The sequence below is a fragment of the Phyllobates terribilis genome, unplaced genomic scaffold (assembly GCF_046119375.1).
Source record: "Phyllobates terribilis strain yellow unplaced genomic scaffold, ASM4611937v1 Scaffold_25__1_contigs__length_18738178, whole genome shotgun sequence".
Classification (NCBI taxonomy): domain Eukaryota; kingdom Metazoa; phylum Chordata; class Amphibia; order Anura; family Dendrobatidae; genus Phyllobates; species Phyllobates terribilis.
In genome coordinates this window covers 16695103-16717019 of record NW_027362785.1, presented here as the reverse complement: position 1 = coordinate 16717019, position 21917 = coordinate 16695103, and the positions used below count along the sequence as shown (strand labels likewise).

The 21917-nt window shown below is 50.1% G+C and overlaps 1 protein-coding gene across 1 annotated transcript in view; it reads left to right on the top strand.

The window, feature by feature from the left end:
* LOC141176393 (E3 ubiquitin/ISG15 ligase TRIM25-like) overlaps nucleotides 1-21917 on the top strand; it is a 67854-nt gene that overhangs the window by 6029 nt on the left and 39908 nt on the right. Inside the window, exon 7 of the mRNA XM_073660371.1 lies at nucleotides 18875-18940. Within this exon, the coding sequence (XP_073516472.1) occupies nucleotides 18875-18940 (66 nt within the window). The remainder of the gene's footprint in view (nucleotides 1-18874; nucleotides 18941-21917) is intronic.

The window sequence follows — 21917 nt, the reverse complement described above, 5'->3', positions numbered from 1 at the left end:
ACCCCACTTCCCTTAACCCCCTCCCTGCACCACAGTCCAGGAAAACTCGGGCCATCGGTTTGGGACGGCGAACACCTCCAAACCTGGTGACAGTCAGAGTCTTCCCAGGAATGAGTTCTTCTGGTAACACGAACTCGGGGCAGATGAGGGTACGTTCTGCGCCAGTGTCCTTAAGGCCAACAGTAACTGGTTGTAAGTTCTCCCGGCCCGGCCAACCACCCCGCCCACGAAAAAAATGGCTGCAGTAGGCCCGGGGGCCTCAGGTGTGGGGTTCATCTTCTGCTTCTCCGGGCAGGCAAGGCTGATGTGACCCGCTTGGTCACAAGTATAGCACTTATGGGGGTCAAATGCGGGCCAGGTGCTGGAGGATGGGGCAGGACCCCCTGAGGGCCGGCTGGCTGGGACAGTGGGGGTGGTTGTCTGCTTACCCCCTTTCCAGCTGGCAGCGGCTGACTTCCGCACCTCTGGTGTGCGGTTGGCCTCATAGGTATCCGCGATCGGGGCGGCCTTGGCTCAAACTGTCACACTTCCACTGGCGGTGATATCATCACCGTATAATGGGGCGGTGACATCACCACTGTATAATGGGGGGTGGTGACATCATCACTGTATAATGGGGCAGTGACATCATCACTGTATAATGGAGGGCGGTGACATCATCACTGTATAATGGGGGCAGTGATATCACTGTATAATGGGGCAGTGACATCATCACTGTATAATGGGGCGGTGACATAATCACTGTATAATGGGGGGTGGTGACATCATCACTGTATAATGGGGCGATGACATCATCACTGTATAATGGGGGGCGGTGACATCACCACTGTATAATGGGGGGCGGTGACATCACCACTGTATAATGGGGGGCGGTGACATCATCACTGTATAATGGGGGCAGTGATATCATCACTGTATAATGGGGGCAGTGACATCATCACTGTATAATGGGGCAGTGACATCATCACTGTATAATGGGGGTGGTGACATCATCACTGTATAATGGGACGGTGACATCACTGTATAATGGGGAGCGGTGACATCACCACTGTATAATGGGGGGCGGTGACATCATCACTGTATAATGGGGGGGCGGTGACATCACCACTGTGTAATGGGGGGTAGTGACATCACTGTATAATGGGGGGCAGTGACATCATCACTGTATAATGGGGGGCGGTGACATCACTGTATAATGGGGGGCGGTGACATCACCACTGTATAATGGGGGGCGGTGACATCATCACTGTGTAATTGGGGCAGTGACATCATCACTGTATAATGGGGGGCGGTGACATCACCACTGTATAATGGGGGTCGGTGACATCACCACTGTATAATGGGGGCAGTGACATCATCACTGTATGACGGGGTCGATGACATCATCACTGTATGACGGGGTTGGTGACATCATCACTGTATAATGGGGGCGGTGACATCATCACTGTATAATGGGGATTGTGACATCATCACTGTATAATGGGGGGCGCTGACATCACCACTGTATAATGGGGACTGTGACATCATCACTGTATAATGGGGGGCGCTGACATCACCACTGTATAATGGGGGGCGGTGACATCATCACTGTATAATGGGGACTGTGTCATCATCACTGTATAATGGGGGCGGTGACATCATCACTGTATAATGGGGGCGGGGACATCACCACTGTATAATGGGGGCGGTGACATCACCACTGTATAATGGGGGGCGGTGACATCATCACTGTATAATGGGGACTGTGTCATCATCACTGTATAATGGGGGAGGTGACATCACCACTGTATAATGGGGGCAGTGACATCATCAATGTATGACGGGGTCGGTGACATCATCACTGTATGATGGGGCAGTGACATCATCACTGTATAATGGGGGCTGTGATATCATCACTGTATAATGGGGGGCGGTGACATCACTGTATAATGGGGGCAGTGACATCATCTCTGTATAATGGGGCAGTGACATCATCACTGTATAATGGGGAGCGGTGACATCATCACTGTATAATGGGGGGCGGTGACATCACCACTGTATAATGGGGGCAGTGACATCATCACTGTATGACGGGGTCGGTGAGATCATCACTGTATGACGGGGTTGGTGACATCATCACTGTATAATGGGGGCAGTGACATCATCACTGTATGACGGGGTCGGTGACATCATCACTGTATGACGGAGTCGATGACACCATCACTGTATAATGGGGGGCGGTGACAGCACCACTGTATAATGGGGGCAGTGACATCATCACTGTATGACGGGGTCGGTGACATCATCACTGTATGACGGAGTCGATGACACCATCACTGTATAATGGGGGTCGGTGACATCATCAGTGTATGACGGGGTTGGTGACATCATCACTGTATGACGGGGCAGTGACATCATCACTGTATAATGGGGGCAGTGACATCATCTCTGTATAATGGGGGCAGTGACATCATCACTGTATAATGGGAAGCGGTGACATCATCACTGTATAATGGGGCAGTGACATCATCACTGTATAATGGGAAGCGGTGACATCATCACTGTATAATGGGGGGCGGTGACATCACCACTGTATGACGGGGCAGTGACATCATCACTGTATAATGGGGGCAGTGACATCATCACTGTATGACGGGGTCGGTGAGATCATCACTGTATGACGGGGTTGGTGATATCATCACTGTATGACGGGGCAGTGACATCATCACTGTATAATGGGGGCAGTGACATCATCTCTGTATAATGGGGGCAGTGACATCATCACTGTATAATGGAGGGCGGTGACTTCATCACTGTATAATGGGGGCAGTGACATCATCACTGTATGACGGGGTCGGTGACATCATCACTGTATGACGGGGGCGGTGACATCATCACTGTATAATGGGGGGCGGTGACATCACCACTGTATTATCGGGGCAGTGACATCATCACTGTATGACGGGGTCGGTGAGATCATCACTGTATGACGGGGTTGGTGATATCATCACTGTATAATGGGGGCAGTGACATCATCACTGTATAATGGGGCAGTGACATCATCACTGTATAATGGGGCAGTGACATCATCACTGTATGACGGGGTCGGTGACATCACTGTATGACGGAGTCGATGACATCATCACTGTATAATGGGGGTCGGTGACATCATCAGTGTATGACGGGGCAGTGACATCATCACTGTATAATGGGGGCAGTGACATCATCTCTGTATAATGGGGGCAGTGACATCATCACTGTATAATGGGGGCAGTGACATCATCACTGTATAATGGGGGCAGTGACATCATCTCTGTATAATGGGGGCAGTGACATCATCACTGTATAATGGGGGCAGTGACATCATCTCTGTATAATGGGGCAGTGACATCATCACTGTATAATGGAGGGCGGTGACATCATCACTGTATGACGGGGTCGGTGACATCATCACTGTATGACGGGGCAGTGACATCATCACTGTATAATGGGGCAGTGACATCATCACTGTATAATGGGGAGCGGTGACATCATCTCTGTATAATGGGGGCGGTGACATCATCACTGTATAATGGGGGGCGGTGACATCACCACTGTATAATGGGGGCAGTGACATCATCACTGTATGACGGGGTCGGTGAGATCATCACTGTATGACGGGGTTGGTGACATCATCACTGTATAATGGGGGCAGTGACATCATCACTGTATGACGGGGTCGGTGACATCATCACTGTATGACGGAGTCGATGACATCATCACTGTATAATGGGGGTCGGTGACATCATCAGTGTATGACGGGGCAGTGACATCATCTCTGTATAATGGGAGCAGTGATATCATCACTGTATAATGGGGGGCGGTGACATCATCACTGTATAATGGGGGCAGTGACATCATCACTGTATAATGGGGGCAGTGACATCATCTCTGTATAATGGGGGCAGTGACATCATCATTGTATAATGGGGGCAGTGATATCATCACTGTATAATGGGGGGCGGTGACATCATCACTGTATAATGGGGCAGTGACATCATCTCTGTATAATGGGGGCAGTGACATCATCACTGTATAATGGGGCGGTGACATCATCACTGTATAATGGAGGGCGGTGACATCATCACTGTATAATGGGAAGCGGTGACATCATCACTGTATAATGGGGCAGTGACATCATCACTGTATAATGGGAAGCGGTGACATCATCACTGTATAATGGGGGGCGGTGACATCACCACTGTATAATGGGGGCGGTGACATCATCACTGTATAATGGGGGCAGTGACATCATCACTGTATAATGGGGCAGTGACATCATCTCTGTATAATGGGGGCAGTGACATCATCACTGTATAATGGGGGCAGTGACATCATCTCTGTATAATGGGGCAGTGACATCATCACTGTATAATGGGGGCAGTGACATCATCTCTGTATAATGGGGCAGTGACATCATCACTGTATAATGGGGGGCGGTGACATCACCACTGTATAATGGGGGCAGTGACATCATCACTGTATGACGGGGCAGTGACATCATCACTGTATAATGGGGGCGGTGACATCATCACTGTATAATGGGGGCAGTGACATCATCACTGTATAATGGGGCAGTGACATCATCTCTGTATAATGGGGGCAGTGACATCATCACTGTATAATGGGGGCAGTGACATCATCACTGTATAATGGGGCAGTGACATCATCACTGTATAATGGGGGCAGTGACATCATCTCTGTATAATGGGGCAGTGACATCATCACTGTATAATGGGGGGCGGTGACATCACCACTGTATAATGGGGGCAGTGACATCATCACTGTATGACGGGGTCGGTGACATCATCACTGTATGACGGGGCAGTGACATCATCTCTGTATAATGGGGGCAGTGACATCATCTCTGTATAATGGGGGCAGTGACATCATCTCTGTATAATGGGGGCAGTGATATCATCACTGTATGACGGGGGCGGTGACATCATCACTGTATAATGGGGGGCGGTGACATCACCACTGTATAATGGGGGCAGTGACATCATCACTGTATGACGGGGTCGGTGAGATCATCACTGTATGACGGGGTCGGTGACATCATCACTGTATAATGGGGGTCGGTGACATCATCAGTGTATGACGGGGCAGTGACATCATCACTGTATAATGGGGGCAGTGACATCATCTCTGTATAATGGGGGCAGTGACATCATCATTGTATAATGGGGGCAGTGATATCATCACTGTATGACGGGGTCGGTGACATCATCACTGTATGACGGGGCAGTGACATCATCTCTGTATAATGGGGGCAGTGACATCATCACTGTATAATGGGGGTCGGTGACATCATCAGTGTATGACGGGGTTGGTGACATCATCACTGTATGACGGGGCAGTGACATCATCACTGTATGACGGGGTTGGTGACATGATCACTGTATGACGGGGCAGTGACATCATCTCTGTATAATGGGAGCAGTGATATCATCACTGTATAATGGGGGACGGTGACATCATCACTGTATAATGGGGGCAGTGACATCATCTCTGTATAATGGGGGCAGTGACATCATCATTGTATAATGGGGGCAGTGATATCATCACTGTATAATGGGGGGCGGTGACATCATCACTGTATAATGGGGGCAGTGACATCATCTCTGTATAATGGGGGCAGTGACATCATCACTGTATAATGGGAAGCGGTGACATCATCACTGTATAATGGGGCAGTGACATCATCACTGTATAATGGGAAGCGGTGACATCATCACTGTATAATGGGGGGCGGTGACATCACCACTGTATAATGGGGGCGGTGACATCATCACTGTATAATGGGGGCAGTGACATCATCACTGTATAATGGGGGCAGTGATATCATCACTGTATAATGGGGGGCGGTGACATCATCACTGTATAATGGGGGCAGTGACATCATCACTGTATAATGGGGGCAGTGACATCATCACTGTATAATGGGGGCAGTGACATCATCTCTGTATAATGGGGCAGTGACATCATCACTGTATAATGGGGGGCGGTGACATCACCACTGTATAATGGGGACAGTGACATCATCACTGTATGACGGGGTCGGTGACATCATCACTGTATGACGGGGTTGGTGACATCATCACTGTATAATGGGGCAGTGACATCATCTCTGTATAATGGGGGCAGTGACATCATCTCTGTATAATGGGGGCAGTGATATCATCACTGTATGACGGGGGCGGTGACATCATCACTGTATAATGGGGGGCGGTGACATCACCACTGTATAATGGGGCAGTGACATCATCACTGTATGACGGGGTCGGTGAGATCATCACTGTATGACGGGGTCGGTGACATCATCACTGTATAATGGGGCAGTGACATCATCACTGTATGACGGGGTCGGTGACATCATCACTGTATGACGGAGTCGATGACATCATCACTGTATAATGGGGGTCGGTGACATCATCAGTGTATGACGGGGCAGTGACATCATCACTGTATAATGGGGGCAGTGACATCATCTCTGTATAATGGGGGCAGTGACATCATCATTGTATAATGGGGGCAGTGACATCATCATTGTATAATGGGGGCAGTGATATCATCACTGTATGACGGGGTCGGTGACATCATCACTGTATGACGGGGCAGTGACATCATCACTGTATAATGGGGCAGTGACATCATCTCTGTATAATGGGGCAGTGACATCATCACTGTATAATGGGGCGGTGACATCATCACTATATAATGGAGGGCGGTGAGATCATCACTGTATGACGGGGTCGGTGACATCATCACTGTATGACGGGGCAGTGACATCATCACTGTATAATGGGGCAGTGACATCATCTCTGTATAATGGGGGCAGTGATATCATCACTGTATGACGGGGGCGGTGACATCATCACTGTATAATGGGGGGCGGTGACATCACCACTGTATAATGGGGGCAGTGACATCATCACTGTATGACGGGGTCGGTGAGATCATCACTGTATGACGGGGTCGGTGACATCATCACTGTATAATGGGGCAGTGACATCATCACTGTATGACGGGGTCGGTGACATCATCACTGTATGACGGAGTCGATGACATCATCACTGTATAATGGGGGTCGGTGACATCATCAGTGTATGACGGGGCAGTGACATCATCACTGTATAATGGGGGCAGTGACATCATCTCTGTATAATGGGGGCAGTGACATCATCATTGTATAATGGGGGCAGTGACATCATCATTGTATAATGGGGGCAGTGATATCATCACTGTATGACGGGGTCGGTGACATCATCACTGTATGACGGGGCAGTGACATCATCACTGTATAATGGGGCAGTGACATCATCTCTGTATAATGGGGCAGTGACATCATCACTGTATAATGGGGCGGTGACATCATCACTATATAATGGAGGGCGGTGAGATCATCACTGTATGACGGAGTCGATGACATCATCACTGTATAATGGGGCGGTGACATCATCACTATATAATGGAGGTCGGTGACATCATCACTGTATGACGGAGTCGATGACATCATCACTGTATAATGGGGGTCGGTGACATCATCAGTGTATGACGGGGCAGTGACATCATCACTGTATAATGGGGGCAGTGACATCATCTCTGTATAATGGGGGCAGTGACATCATCATTGTATAATGGGGGCAGTGACATCATCATTGTATAATGGGGGCAGTGATATCACTGTATGACGGGGTCGGTGACATCATCACTGTATGACGGGGCAGTGACATCATCACTGTATAATGGGGCAGTGACATCATCTCTGTATAATGGGGGCAGTGATATCATCACTGTATGACGGGGGCGGTGACATCATCACTGTATAATGGGGGGCGGTGACATCACCACTGTATAATGGGGGCAGTGACATCATCACTGTATGACGGGGTCGGTGAGATCATCACTGTATGACGGGGTTGGTGACATCATCACTGTATAATGGGGGTCGGTGACATCATCACTGTATGACGGAGTCGATGACATCATCACTGTATAATGGGGGCAGTGACATCATCACTGTATGACGGGGTCGGTGACATCATCAGTGTATGACGGGGTTGGTGACATCATCACTGTATGACGGGGCAGTGACATCATCACTGTATAATGGGGACAGTGACATCATCTCTGTATAATGGGGGGCGGTGACATCATCACTGTATAATGGGGGCGGTGACATCATCACTGTATAATGGGGCAGTGACATCATCACTGTATAATGGGAAGCGGTGACATCATCACTGTATAATGGGGGGCGGTGACATCACCACTGTATAATGGGGGCAGTGACATCATCACTGTATGACGAGGTCGGTGACATCATCACTGTATGACGGGGCAGTGACATCATCACTGTATAATGGGGGCAGTGACATCATCTCTGTATAATGGGGGCAGTGATGTCATCACTGTATGACGGGGGCGGTGATATCATCACTGTATAATGGGGGGCGGTGACATCACCACTGTATAATGGGGGCAGTGACATCATCACTGTATGACGGGGTCGGTGAGATCATCACTGTATGACGGGGTCGGTGACATCATCACTGTATGACGGGGTTGGTGACATCATCACTGTATAATGGGGCAGTGACATCATCACTGTATGACGGGGTCGGTGACATCATCACTGTATGACGGAGTCGATGACATCATCACTGTATAATGGGGGTCGGTGACATCACTGTATGACGGAGTCGATGACATCATCACTGTATAATGGGGGGCGGTGACATCATCACTGTATAATGGGGGCGGTGACATCATCACTGTATGATGGGTCGGTGACATTACTGTATGACGGGGTCGGTGACATCATCACTGTATAATGGGGGCGGTGACATCATCACTGTATGACGGGGCGGTGACATCATCACTGTATGACGGGGTCGGTGAAATCATCTCTGTATGATGGGGCGGTGACATCATCACTGTATGACGGAGTCGGTGACATCATCACTGTATAATGGGGCGGTGACATCATCACTGTATGACGGGGCGGTGACATCATCACTGTATGACGGGGCGGTGACATCATTACTGTATGACGGGGTTGGTGACATCATCACTGTATGACGGGGTCGGTGACATCATCTCTGTATGACGGGGTCGGTGACATCATCACTGTATGACGGAGTCGGTGACATCATCACTGTATAATGGGGGGCGGTGACATCATCACTGTATGACGGGGTCGGTGACATCATCACTGTATGACGGGATCGGTGACATCATCACTGTATGACGGGGTCGGTGACATCATCACTGCATGACGGGGTTGGTAACATCATCACTGTATGACGGGGTCGGTGACATCATCACTGTATGACGGGGTTGGTGACATCACTGTATAATGGGGGCGGTGACATCATTACTGTATGACGGGTCGGTGACATCATCACAGTATGACGGGGTCGGTGACATCATCACTGTATGACGGGGTCGGTGAGATCATCACTGTATGACGGGGTCGGTGACATCATCACTGTATGACGGGGGCAGTGACATCATCACTGTATGACGGGGTCGGTGACATCATCACTGTATGACGGAGTCGATGACATCATCACTGTATAATGGGGGTCGGTGACATCATCAGTGTATGACGGGGCAGTGACATCATCACTTTATAATGGGGGCAGTGACATCATCTCTGTATAATGGGGGCAGTGACATCATCTCTGTATAATGGGGGCAGTGACATCATCATTGTATAATGGGGGCAGTGATATCATCACTGTATGACGGGGTCGGTGACATCATCACTGTATGACGGGGCAGTGACATCATCACTGTATAATGGGGCAGTGACATCATCTCTGTATAATGGGGGCAGTGATATCATCACTGTATGACAGGGGCGGTGACATCATCACTGTATAATGGGGGGCGGTGACATCACCACTGTATAATGGGGGCAGTGACATCATCACTGTATGACGGGGTCAGTGAGATCATCACTGTATGACGGGGTTGGTGACATCATCACTGTATGACGGAGTCGATGACATCATCACTGTATAATGGGGGTCGGTGACATCATCAGTGTATGACGGGGTTGGTGACATCATCACTGTATGACGGGGCAGTGACATCATCACTGTATAATGGGGGCAGTGACATCAACTCTGTATAATGGGGGCAGTGATATCATCACTGTATAATGGGGGGCGGTGACATCATCACTGTATAATGGGGCGGTGACATCATCACTGTATAATGGGGGCAGTGACATCATTTCTGTATAATGGGGGCAGTGACATCATCACTGTATAATGGGAAGCGGTGACATCATCACTGTATAATGGGGGGCGGTGACATCACCACTGTATAATGGGGGCAGTGACATCATCACTGTATGACGGGGTCGGTGACATCATCACTGTATGACGGGGCAGTGACATCATCACTGTATAATGGGGCAGTGACATCATCTCTGTATAATGGGGGCAGTGATGTCATCACTGAATGACGGGGGCGGTGATATCATCACTGTATAATGGGGGGCGGTGACATCACCACTGTATAATGGGGGCAGTGACATCATCACTGTATGACGGGGTCGGTGAGATCATCACTGTATGACGGGGTCGGTGACATCATCACTGTATGACGGGGTTGGTGACATCATCACTGTATAATGGGGCAGTGACATCATCACTGTATGACGGGGTCGGTGACATCATCACTGTATGACGGAGTCGATGACATCATCACTGTATAATGGGGGTCGGTGACATCACTGTATGACGGAGTCGATGATATCATCACTGTATAATGGGGGGCGGTGACATCATCACTGTATAAGGGGGGCGGTGACATCATCACTGTATGATGGGTCGGTGACATCATCACTGTATGACGGGGTCGGTGAGATCATCACTGTATAATGGGGGCGGTGACATCATCACTGTATGACGGGGCGGTGACATCATCACTGTATGACGGGGTCGGTGAAATCATCTCTGTATGATGGGGTCGGTGACATCATCACTGTATGACGGAGTCGGTGACATCATCACTGTATAATGGGGCGGTGACATCATCACTGTATGACGGGGCGGTGACATCATCACTGTATGACGGGGTGGTGACATCATTACTGTATGACGGGGTTGGTGACATCATCACTGTATGACGGGGTCGGTGACATCATCTCTGTATGACGGGGTCGGTGACATCATCACTGTATGACGGAGTCGGTGACATCATCACTGTATAATGGGGGGCGGTGACATCATCACTGTATGACGGGGTCGGTGACATCATCACTGTATGACGGGGTCGGTGACATCATCACTGCATGACGGGGTTGGTAACATCATCACTGTATGACGGGGTCGGTGACATCATCACTGTATGACGGGGTTGGTGACATCACTGTATAATGGGAGCGGTGACATCATTACTGTATGACGGGTCGGTGACATCATCACTGTATGACGGAGTCGATGACATCATCACTGTATAATGGGGGTCGGTGACATCATCAGTGTATGACGGGGCAGTGACATCATCACTTTATAATGGGGGCAGTGACATCATCTCTGTATAATGGGGGCAGTGACATCATCTCTGTATAATGGGGGCAGTGACATCATCATTGTATAATGGGGGCAGTGATATCACTGTATGACGGGGTCGGTGACATCATCACTGTATGACGGGGCAGTGACATCATCACTGTATAATGGGGCAGTGACATCATCTCTGTATAATGGGGGCAGTGATATCATCACTGTATGACAGGGGCGGTGACATCATCACTGTATAATGGGGGGCGGTGACATCATCACTGTATGACGGGGTCGGTGAGATCATCACTGTATGACGGGGTTGGTGACATCATCACTGTATGACGGAGTCGATGACATCATCACTGTATAATGGGGGTCGGTGACATCATCAGTGTATGACGGGGTTGGTGACATCATCACTGTATGACGGGGCAGTGACATCATCACTGTATAATGGGGGCAGTGACATCAACTCTGTATAATGGGGGCAGTGATATCATCACTGTATAATGGGGGCGGTGACATCATCACTGTATAATGGGGGCAGTGACATCATTTCTGTATAATGGGGGCAGTGACATCATCACTGTATAATGGGAAGCGGTGACATCATCACTGTATAATGGGGGGCGGTGACATCACCACTGTATAATGGGGGCAGTGACATCATCACTGTATGACGGGGTCGGTGACATCATCACTGTATGACGGGGCAGTGACATCATCACTGTATAATGGGGGCAGTGACATCATCTCTGTATAATGGGGGCAGTGATGTCATCACTGTATGACGGGGGCGGTGATATCATCACTGTATAATGGGGGGCGGTGACATCACCACTGTATAATGGGGGCAGTGACATCATCACTGTATAATGGGGTCGGTGACATCATTACTGTATGACGGGGTCGGTGACATCATCACTGTATGATGGGGTCGGTGACATCATCACTGTATGATGGGGTCGGTGACATCATCACTGTATGACGGGGTCGTGAGATCATCACTGTATGACGGGGTCGGTGAGATCATCACTGTATGACGGGGTCGGTGACATCATCACTGTATGACGGGGTCGGTGACATCATCACTGTATGACGGGGTCGGTGACATCATCACTGTATGACGGGGTCGGTGAGATCATCACTGTATGACGGGGTCGGTGACATCATCACTGTATGACGGGGTTGGTGACATCATCACTGTATAATGGGGCAGTGACATCATCACTGTATGACGGGGTCGGTGACATCATCACTGTATGACGGAGTCGATGACATCATCACTGTATAATGGGGGTCGGTGACATCACTGTATGACGGAGTCGATGATATCATCACTGTATAAGGGGGGCGGTGACATCATCACTGTATGATGGGTCGGTGACATCATCACTGTATGACGGGGTCGGTGAGATCATCACTGTATAATGGGGGCGGTGACATCATCACTGTATGACGGGGCGGTGACATCATCACTGTATGACGGGGTCGGTGAAATCATCTCTGTATGATGGGGTCGGTGACATCATCACTGTATGACGGAGTCGGTGACATCATCACTGTATAATGGGGCGGTGACATCATCACTGTATGACGGGGCGGTGACATCATCACTGTATGACGGGGTGGTGACATCATTACTGTATGACGGGGTTGGTGACATCATCACTGTATGACGGGGTCGGTGACATCATCTCTGTATGACGGGGTCGGTGACATCATCACTGTATGACGGAGTCGGTGACATCATCACTGTATAATGGGGGGCGGTGACATCATCACTGTATGACGGGGTCGGTGACATCATCACTGTATGACGGGGTCGGTGACATCATCACTGCATGACGGGGTTGGTAACATCATCACTGTATGACGGGGTCGGTGACATCATCACTGTATGACGGGGTTGGTGACATCACTGTATAATGGGAGCGGTGACATCATTACTGTATGACGGGTCGGTGACATCATCACTGTATGACGGGGTCGGTGACATCATCACTGTATGACGGGGTCGGTGAGATCATCACTGTATGATGGGGTCGGTGACATCATTACTGTATGACGGGGTCGGTGACATCATCACTGTATGACGGGGGCAGTGACATCATCACTGTATGACGGGGTCGGTGACATCATCACTGTATGACGGAGTCGATGACATCATCACTGTATAATGGGGGTCGGTGACATCATCAGTGTATGACGGGGCAGTGACATCATCACTGTATAATGGGGGCAGTGACATCATCTCTGTATAATGGGGCAGTGACATCATCATTGTATAATGGGGGCAGTGATATCATCACTGTATGACGGGGTCGGTGACATCATCACTGTATGACGGGGCAGTGACATCATCACTGTATAATGGGGCAGTGACATCATCTCTGTATAATGGGGGCAGTGACATCATCACTGTATAATGGAGGGCGGTGACATCATCTCTGTATAATGGGGGCAGTGACATCATCACTGTATAATGGGGCGGTGACATCATCACTGTATAATGGAGGGCGGTGACATCATCACTGTATGACGGGGTCGGTGACATCATCACTGTATGACGGGGCAGTGACATCATCACTGTATAATGGGGCAGTGACATCATCTCTGTATAATGGGGGCAGTGATATCATCACTGTATGACGGGGGCGGTGACATCATCACTGTATAATGGGGGGTGGTGACATCACCACTGTATAATGGGGGCAGTGACATCATCACTGTATGACGGGGTCGGTGAGATCATCACTGTATGACGGGGTTGGTGACATCATCACTGTATAATGGGGGTCGGTGACATCATCACTGTATGACGGAGTCGATGACATCATCACTGTATAATGGGGGTCGGTGACATCATCAGTGTATGACGGGGTTGGTGACATCATCACTGTATGACGGGGCAGTGACATCATCACTGTATAATGGGGGCAGTGACATCATCTCTGTATAATGGGGGCAGTGATATCATCACTGTATAATGGGGGCGGTGACATCATCACTGTATAATGGGGGCGGTGACATCATCACTGTATAATGGGGCAGTGACATCATTTCTGTATAATGGGGGCAGTGACATCATCACTGTATAATGGGGGGCGGTGACATCACCACTGTATAATGGGGGCAGTGACATCATCACTGTATGACGGGTTCGGTGACATCATCACTGTATGACGGGGCAGTGACATCATCACTGTATAATGGGGGCAGTGACATCATCTCTGTATAATGGGGGCAGTGACATCATCACTGTATGACGGAGTCGGTGACATCATCACTGTATGACGGGGCAGTGACATCATCTCTGTATAATGGGGGCGGTGATATCATCACTGTATAATGGGGGGCGGTGACATCACCACTGTATAATGGGGGCAGTGACATCATCACTGTATGACGGGGTCGGTGAGATCATCACTGTATGACGGGGTTGGTGACATCATCACTGTATAATGGGGCAGTGACATCATCACTGTATGACGGGGTCGGTGACATCATCACTGTATGACGGAGTCGATGACATCATCACTGTATAATGGGGGTCGGTGACATCACTGTATGACGGAGTCGATGACATCATCACTGTATAATGGGGGGCGGTGACATCATCACTGTATAATGGGGCGGTGACATCATCACTGTATGATGGGTCGGTGACATCATTACTGTATGACGGGGTCGGTGACATCATCACTGTATAATGGGGGCGGTGACATCATCACTGTATGACGGGGTCGGTGAAATCATCTCTGTATGATGGGGTCGGTGACATCATCACTGTATGACGGAGTCGGTGACATCATCACTGTATAATGGGGGCGGTGACATCATCACTGTATGACGGGGCTGTGACATCATCACTGTATGACGGGGCGGTGACATCATTACTGTATGACGGGGTTGGTGACATCATCACTGTATGACGGGGTCGGTGACATCATCTCTGTATGACGAGGTCGGTGACATCATCACTGTATTGCGGAGTCGGTGACATCATCACTGTATAATGGGGGGCGGTGACATCATCACTGTATGACGGGGTCGGTGACATCATCACTGTATGACGGGGTCGGTGACATCATCACTGCATGACGGGGTTGGTAACATCATCACTGTATGACGGGGTCGGTGACATCATCACTGTATGACGGGGTTGGTGACATCACTGTATAATGGGGGCGGTGACATCATTACTGTATGACGGGTCGGTGACATCATCACTGTATGACGGGGTCGGTGACATCATCACTGTATGACGGGGTCGGTGAGATCATCACTGTATGACGGGGTCGGTGAGATCATCACTGTATGATGGGGTCGGTGACATCATTACTGTATGACGGGGTCGGTGACATCATCACTGTATGATGGGGTCGGTGACATCATCACTGTATGATGGGGTCGGTGACATCATCACTGTATGACGGGGTCGTGAGATCATCACTGTATGACGGGGTCGGTGAGATCATCACTGTATGACGGGGTCGGTGACATCATCACTGTATGACGGGGTCGGTGACATCATCACTGTATGACGGGGTCGGTGACATCATCACTGTATGACGGGGTCGGTGACATCATCACTGTATGACGGGGTTTGTGAGATCATCACTGTATGATGGGGTCGGTGACATCATCACTGTATGACGGGGTCGGTGACATCATCACTGTATGATGGGGTCGGTGACATCATCACTGTATGTCGGGGTCGTGAGATCATCACTGTATGACGGGGTCGGTGAGATCATCACTGTATGACGGGGTCGGTGAGATCATCACTGTATGACGGGGTCGGTGACATCACTGTATGTCGGGGTCGGTGACATCATCACTGTAAGACGGGGGCGGTGACATCATCACTGTATGACGGGGTCGGTGACATCATCACTGTATGACGGGGTCGGTGACATCATCACTGTATGACGGGGTCGTGAGATCATCACTGTATGACGGGGTCGGTGAGATCATCACTGTATGACGGGGTCGGTGAGATCATCACTGTATGACGGGGTCGGTGACATCATCACTGTATGTCGGGGTCGGTGACATCATCACTATGTCGGGGTCGGTGACATCATCACTGTAAGACGGGGGCGGTGACATCATCACTGTATGACGGGGTCGGTGACATCATCACTGCATGACGGGGTTGGTAACATCATCACTGTATGACGGGGTCGGTGACATCATCACTGTATGACGGGGTTGGTGACATCACTGTATAATGGGGGCGGTGACACCATTACTGTATGACGGGTCGGTGACATCATCACTGTATGACGGGTCGGTGACATCATCACTGTATGACGGGGTCGGTGACATCATCACTGTATGACGGGGGTCCGTGACATCATCACTATGTCGGGGTCGGTGACATCATCACTGTATGACGGGGTCGGTTACATCATCACTGTATGACGGGGTTGGTGACATCATCACTGTATGATGGGGTCGGTGACATCATCACTGTATGATGGGGTCGTGAGATCATCACTGTATGACGGCGTCGGTGACATCATCACTGTATGACGGGGTCGGTGAGATCATCACTGTATGACGGGGTCGGTGAGATCATCACTGTATGACGGGGTCGGTGACATCATCACTGTATGACGGGGTCGGTGAGATCATCACTGTATGATGGGGTCGGTGACATCATCACTGTATGTCGGGGTCGGTGACATCATCACTGTATGACGGGGTCGGTGACATCATCACTGTAAGACGGGGTCGGTGAGATCATCACTGTATGACGGGGTCGGTGAGATCATCACTGTATGACGGGGTCGGTGAGATCATCACTGTATGACGGGGTCGGTGACATCATTACTGTATGACGGGGTCGGTGACATCATCACTGTATGACGGGGTCGGTGACATCATCACTGTATGACGGGGTCGTGAGATCATCACTGTATGACGGGGTCGGTGAGATCATCACTGTATGACGGGGTCGGTGACATCACTGTATGTCGGGGTCGGTGACATCATCACTGTAAGACGGGGGCGGTGACATCATCACTGTATGACGGGGTCGGTGACATCATCACTGCATGACGGGGTTGGTAACATCATCACTGTATGACGGGGTCGGTGACATCATCACTGTATGACGGGGTTGGTGACATCACTGTATAATGGGGGCGGTGACATCATTACTGTATGACGGGTCGGTGACATCATCACTGTATGACGGGGTCGGTGACATCATCACTGTATGACGGGGGTCGGTGACATCATCACTGTATGTCGGGGTCGGTGACATCATCACTGTATGACGGGGTCGGTTACATCATCACTGTATGACGGGGTTGGTGACATCATCACTGTATGATGGGGTCGGTGACATCATCACTGTATGACGGGGTCGTTAGATCATCACTGTATGACGGCGTCGGTGACATCATCACTGTAAGACGAGGTCGGTGACATCATCACTGTATGACGGGGTCGGTGAGATCATCACTGTATGACGGGGTCGGTAACATCATCACTGTATGACGGGGTCGGTGAGATCATCACTGTATGATGGGGTCGGTGACATCATCACTGTATGTCGGGGTCGGTGACATCATCACTGTATGACGGGGTCGGTGACATCATCACTGTAAGACGGGGTCGGTGAGATCATCACTGTATGACGGGGTCGGTGAGATCATCACTGTATGACGGGGTCGGTGAGATCGTCACTGTATGATGGGGTCGGTGACATCATTACTGTATGACGGGGTCGGTGACATCATCACTGTATGACGGGGTCGGTGACATCATCACTGTATGATGGGGTCGGTGACATCATCACTGTATGATGGGGTCGGTGACATCATCACTGTATGACGGGGTCGGTGAGATCATCACTGTATGACGGGGTCGGTGAGATCATCACTGTATGACGGGGTCGGTGAGATCATCACTGTATGACGGGGTCGGTGACATCACTGTATGTCGGGGTCGGTGACATCATCACTGTAAGACGGGGGCGGTGACATCATCACTGTATGACGGGGTCGGTGACATCATTACTGTATGACAGGGTCGGTGACATCATCACTGTATGACGGGGTCGGTGAGATCATCACTGTATGACGGGGTCGGTGACATCATCACTGTATGACGGGGTTGGTGACATCATCACTGTATGACGGGGTTGGTGACATCATCCCTGTATGACGGGGTCGGTGACATCATTATTGTATGACGGGGTCGGTGACATCACTGTATGTCGGGGTCGGTGCCATCATCACTGTAAGACGGGGCGGTGACATCATCACTGTGTGACGGGGTCGGTGATGTTAATGACATAAAATATTATTTTATAGGTAACTTCAAACCAAAGAAAATGCCGAACACATCAGCGCCTGATGGCCGAGCACAAACTCCTCACGGTATGAGCCCTGGTGTCTGGAGAAGGGAGAACGAGTGCTGGCAGTGATAGGAGGGACACAGCGGAGAAACAAGCACTGGACTCCTCACCAGTGTTCTCAGTAAATCCATTGGTAAAGGTGCCATTGACATGAAATTCTCCCCAGATCTCGGTAACAACCCGTCCAATCCGCACAGGAAAGAAATCACCATCGATGTCCATAAATGATGTGTAATAATGAGAAGTACTGACCACGTTACTGAAATGTGATGAATACTTCTTACAAAAGCCTTTAAAGGTATGGAGAAACTAGTCGCAGGCATTGCTCAGGTGGGATTTTAGTTCATTCTTCCACACACACACTGGTCACATCCTGAAGCTTCTGTGGCTCCTTCTATGACCTCTGAGCTTTAGTTCCTTCGAGACATTTTCTCTTGGATCCAGGTCCGGTGATCGGCTTGGCCGTTCTGTCTCTGACAGCTGATGATTTTCCTTGGCTGAGTGTTTGGGATCAATGTCCACCCTCGTTTCATCTTCATCACCCTGGTAGATGGCAGCAAAGTCTTATCAGGAATGTCTTGGTACATTTGTACATTCATCCTTCCTTCAATATGATGTTTGCCAGGGCTTGTGAAGACCCAGGGTCTCCCGTGGGGGTAGCGCTACTCAGACAACACAGGGTGAGGGTAACACAGCGTGGCAATACTTTACTGAACCACAAAGCGGACAATAAAGAGAACAGTCCCAGCAAATACCCAAGATGGTGGAACATTACACAGCCCTCACCCTTCCTTCTCCGCCCGCCTGGGACAGAACAGCTGCGACTACAGGGTTTCCAGGGCCGACTACCTCAACCAGCGGCCCCCCGCTCCTGACGAGCCCCACAGAGAGAAGGTAGCAGCAAGCTGAGGAAGCTAGCAGTCCATCGAGGTACAAGGCCAGGAGACCCGAGGGTCCCATCCTGGCCTCTCCGAGAGTTTCCATGGAGCCAGATGACCGGCTGGTCCCAATTTTGCTTATGGTGAAATATTGCGGTTAGCACCTGGTTATGATCGGTTTATGGTGAAATCTTGCGGGGAGCACCTGGTCATGATCGGTTTATGGTGAAATCTTGTGGGGACCATCTGGTCATGATCGGTTTATGGTGAAATCTTGTGGGGACCATCTGGTCATGATCGGTTTATGGTGAAATCTTGTGGGGAGCACCTGGTCGTGGCCGGTTTATGGTGAAATCTTGTGGGGAGCACCTGGTCATGGCCGGTTTATGGTGAAATCTTGTGGGGAACACCTGGTCGTGGCCAGTCTATGGTTAAATCTTGTGGGGAGCACCTGGTCATGATCGGTTTATAGTGAAACCTTGCGAGGAGCACCTGGTCGTGGCCGGTTTATGGTGAAATCTTGTGGGGAGCACCTGGTCGTGGCCGGTTTATGGTGAAATCTTGTGGGGAGCACCTGGTCGTGGCCGGTTTATGGTGAAATCTTGTGGGGAGCACCTGGTCATGATCGGTTTATAGTGAAACCTTGCGAGGAGCACCTGGTCGTAGTCGGTTTATGGTGAAATCTTGTGGGGAGCTCCTGGTCGTGGCCGGTTTATGGTGAAATCTTGAGGGGAGCACCTGGTCATGATCGGTTTATGGTTAAATCTTGTGGGGAGCACCTGGTCATGATCGGTTTATAGTGAAACCTTGCGAGGAGCACCTGGTCGTAGTCGGTTTATGGTGAAATCTTGTGGGGAGCTCCTGGTCGTGGCCGGTTTATGGTGAAATCTTGTGGGGAGCACCTGGTCGTCATCGGTTTATGGTGAAATCTTGCGGGGAGCATCTGGTCATGATCGGTTTATGGTGAAATCTTGTGGGGAGCACCTGGTCATCATCGGTTTATGGTGAAATCTTGCGGGGAGCACCTGGTCATGATCGGTTTATGGTGAAATCTTGAGGGGAGCACCTGGTCGTGATCGGTTTATAGTGAAATCTTGAGGGGAGCACCTGGTCGTGATCGGTTTATGGTGAAATCTTGCGGGGAGCACCTGGTCATGATCGGTTTATGGTGAAATCTTGAGGGGAGCACCTGATCGTCATCGGTTTATGGTGAAATCTTGAGGGGAGCACCTGGTCATCATGGGTTTATGGTGAAATCTTGCGGGGAGCACCTGGTCGTGATCGTTTTATAGTGAAATCTTGCGGGGAGCACCTGGTCGTAGCCGGTTTATGGTGAAATCTTGTGGGGAGCACCTGGTCGTCATCGGTTTATGGTGAAATCTTGCGGGGAGCATCTGGTCATGATCGGTTTATGGTGAAATCTTGTGGGGAGCACCTGGTCATCATCGGTTTATGGTGAAATCTTGCGGGAAGCACCTGGTCATGATCGGTTTATGGTGAAATCTTGCGGGGAGCACCTGGTCGTGTTCGGTTTATAGTGAAATCTTTAGGGGAGCACCTGGTCATGATCGGTTTATGGTGAAATCTTGAGGGGAGCACCTGGTCGTGATCGGTTTATAGTGAAATCTTGAGGGGAGCACCTGGTCGTGATCGGTTTATGGTGAAATCTTGCGGGGAGCACCTGGTCATGATCGGTTTATGGTGAAATCTTGAGGGGAGCACCTGATCGTCATCGGTTTATGGTGAAATCTTGAGGGGAGCACCTGGTCATCATGGGTTTATGGTGAAATCTTGCGGGGAGCACCTGGTCGTGATCGTTTTATAGTGAAATCTTGCGGGGAGCACCTGGTCGTAGCCGGTTTATGGTGAAATCTTGTGGGGAGCACCTGGTCGTGGCCGGTTTATGGTGAAATCTTGTGGGGAGCACCTGGTCATGGCCGGTTTATGGTGAAATCTTGCGGGGAACACCTGGTCGTGGCCAGTCTATGGTTAAATCTTGTGGGGAGCACCTGGTCATGATCGGTTTATAGTGAAATCTTGCGAGGAGCACCTGGTCGTAGCCGGTTTATGGTGAAATCTTGTGGGGAGCTCCTGGTCGTGGCCGGTTTATGGTGAAATCTT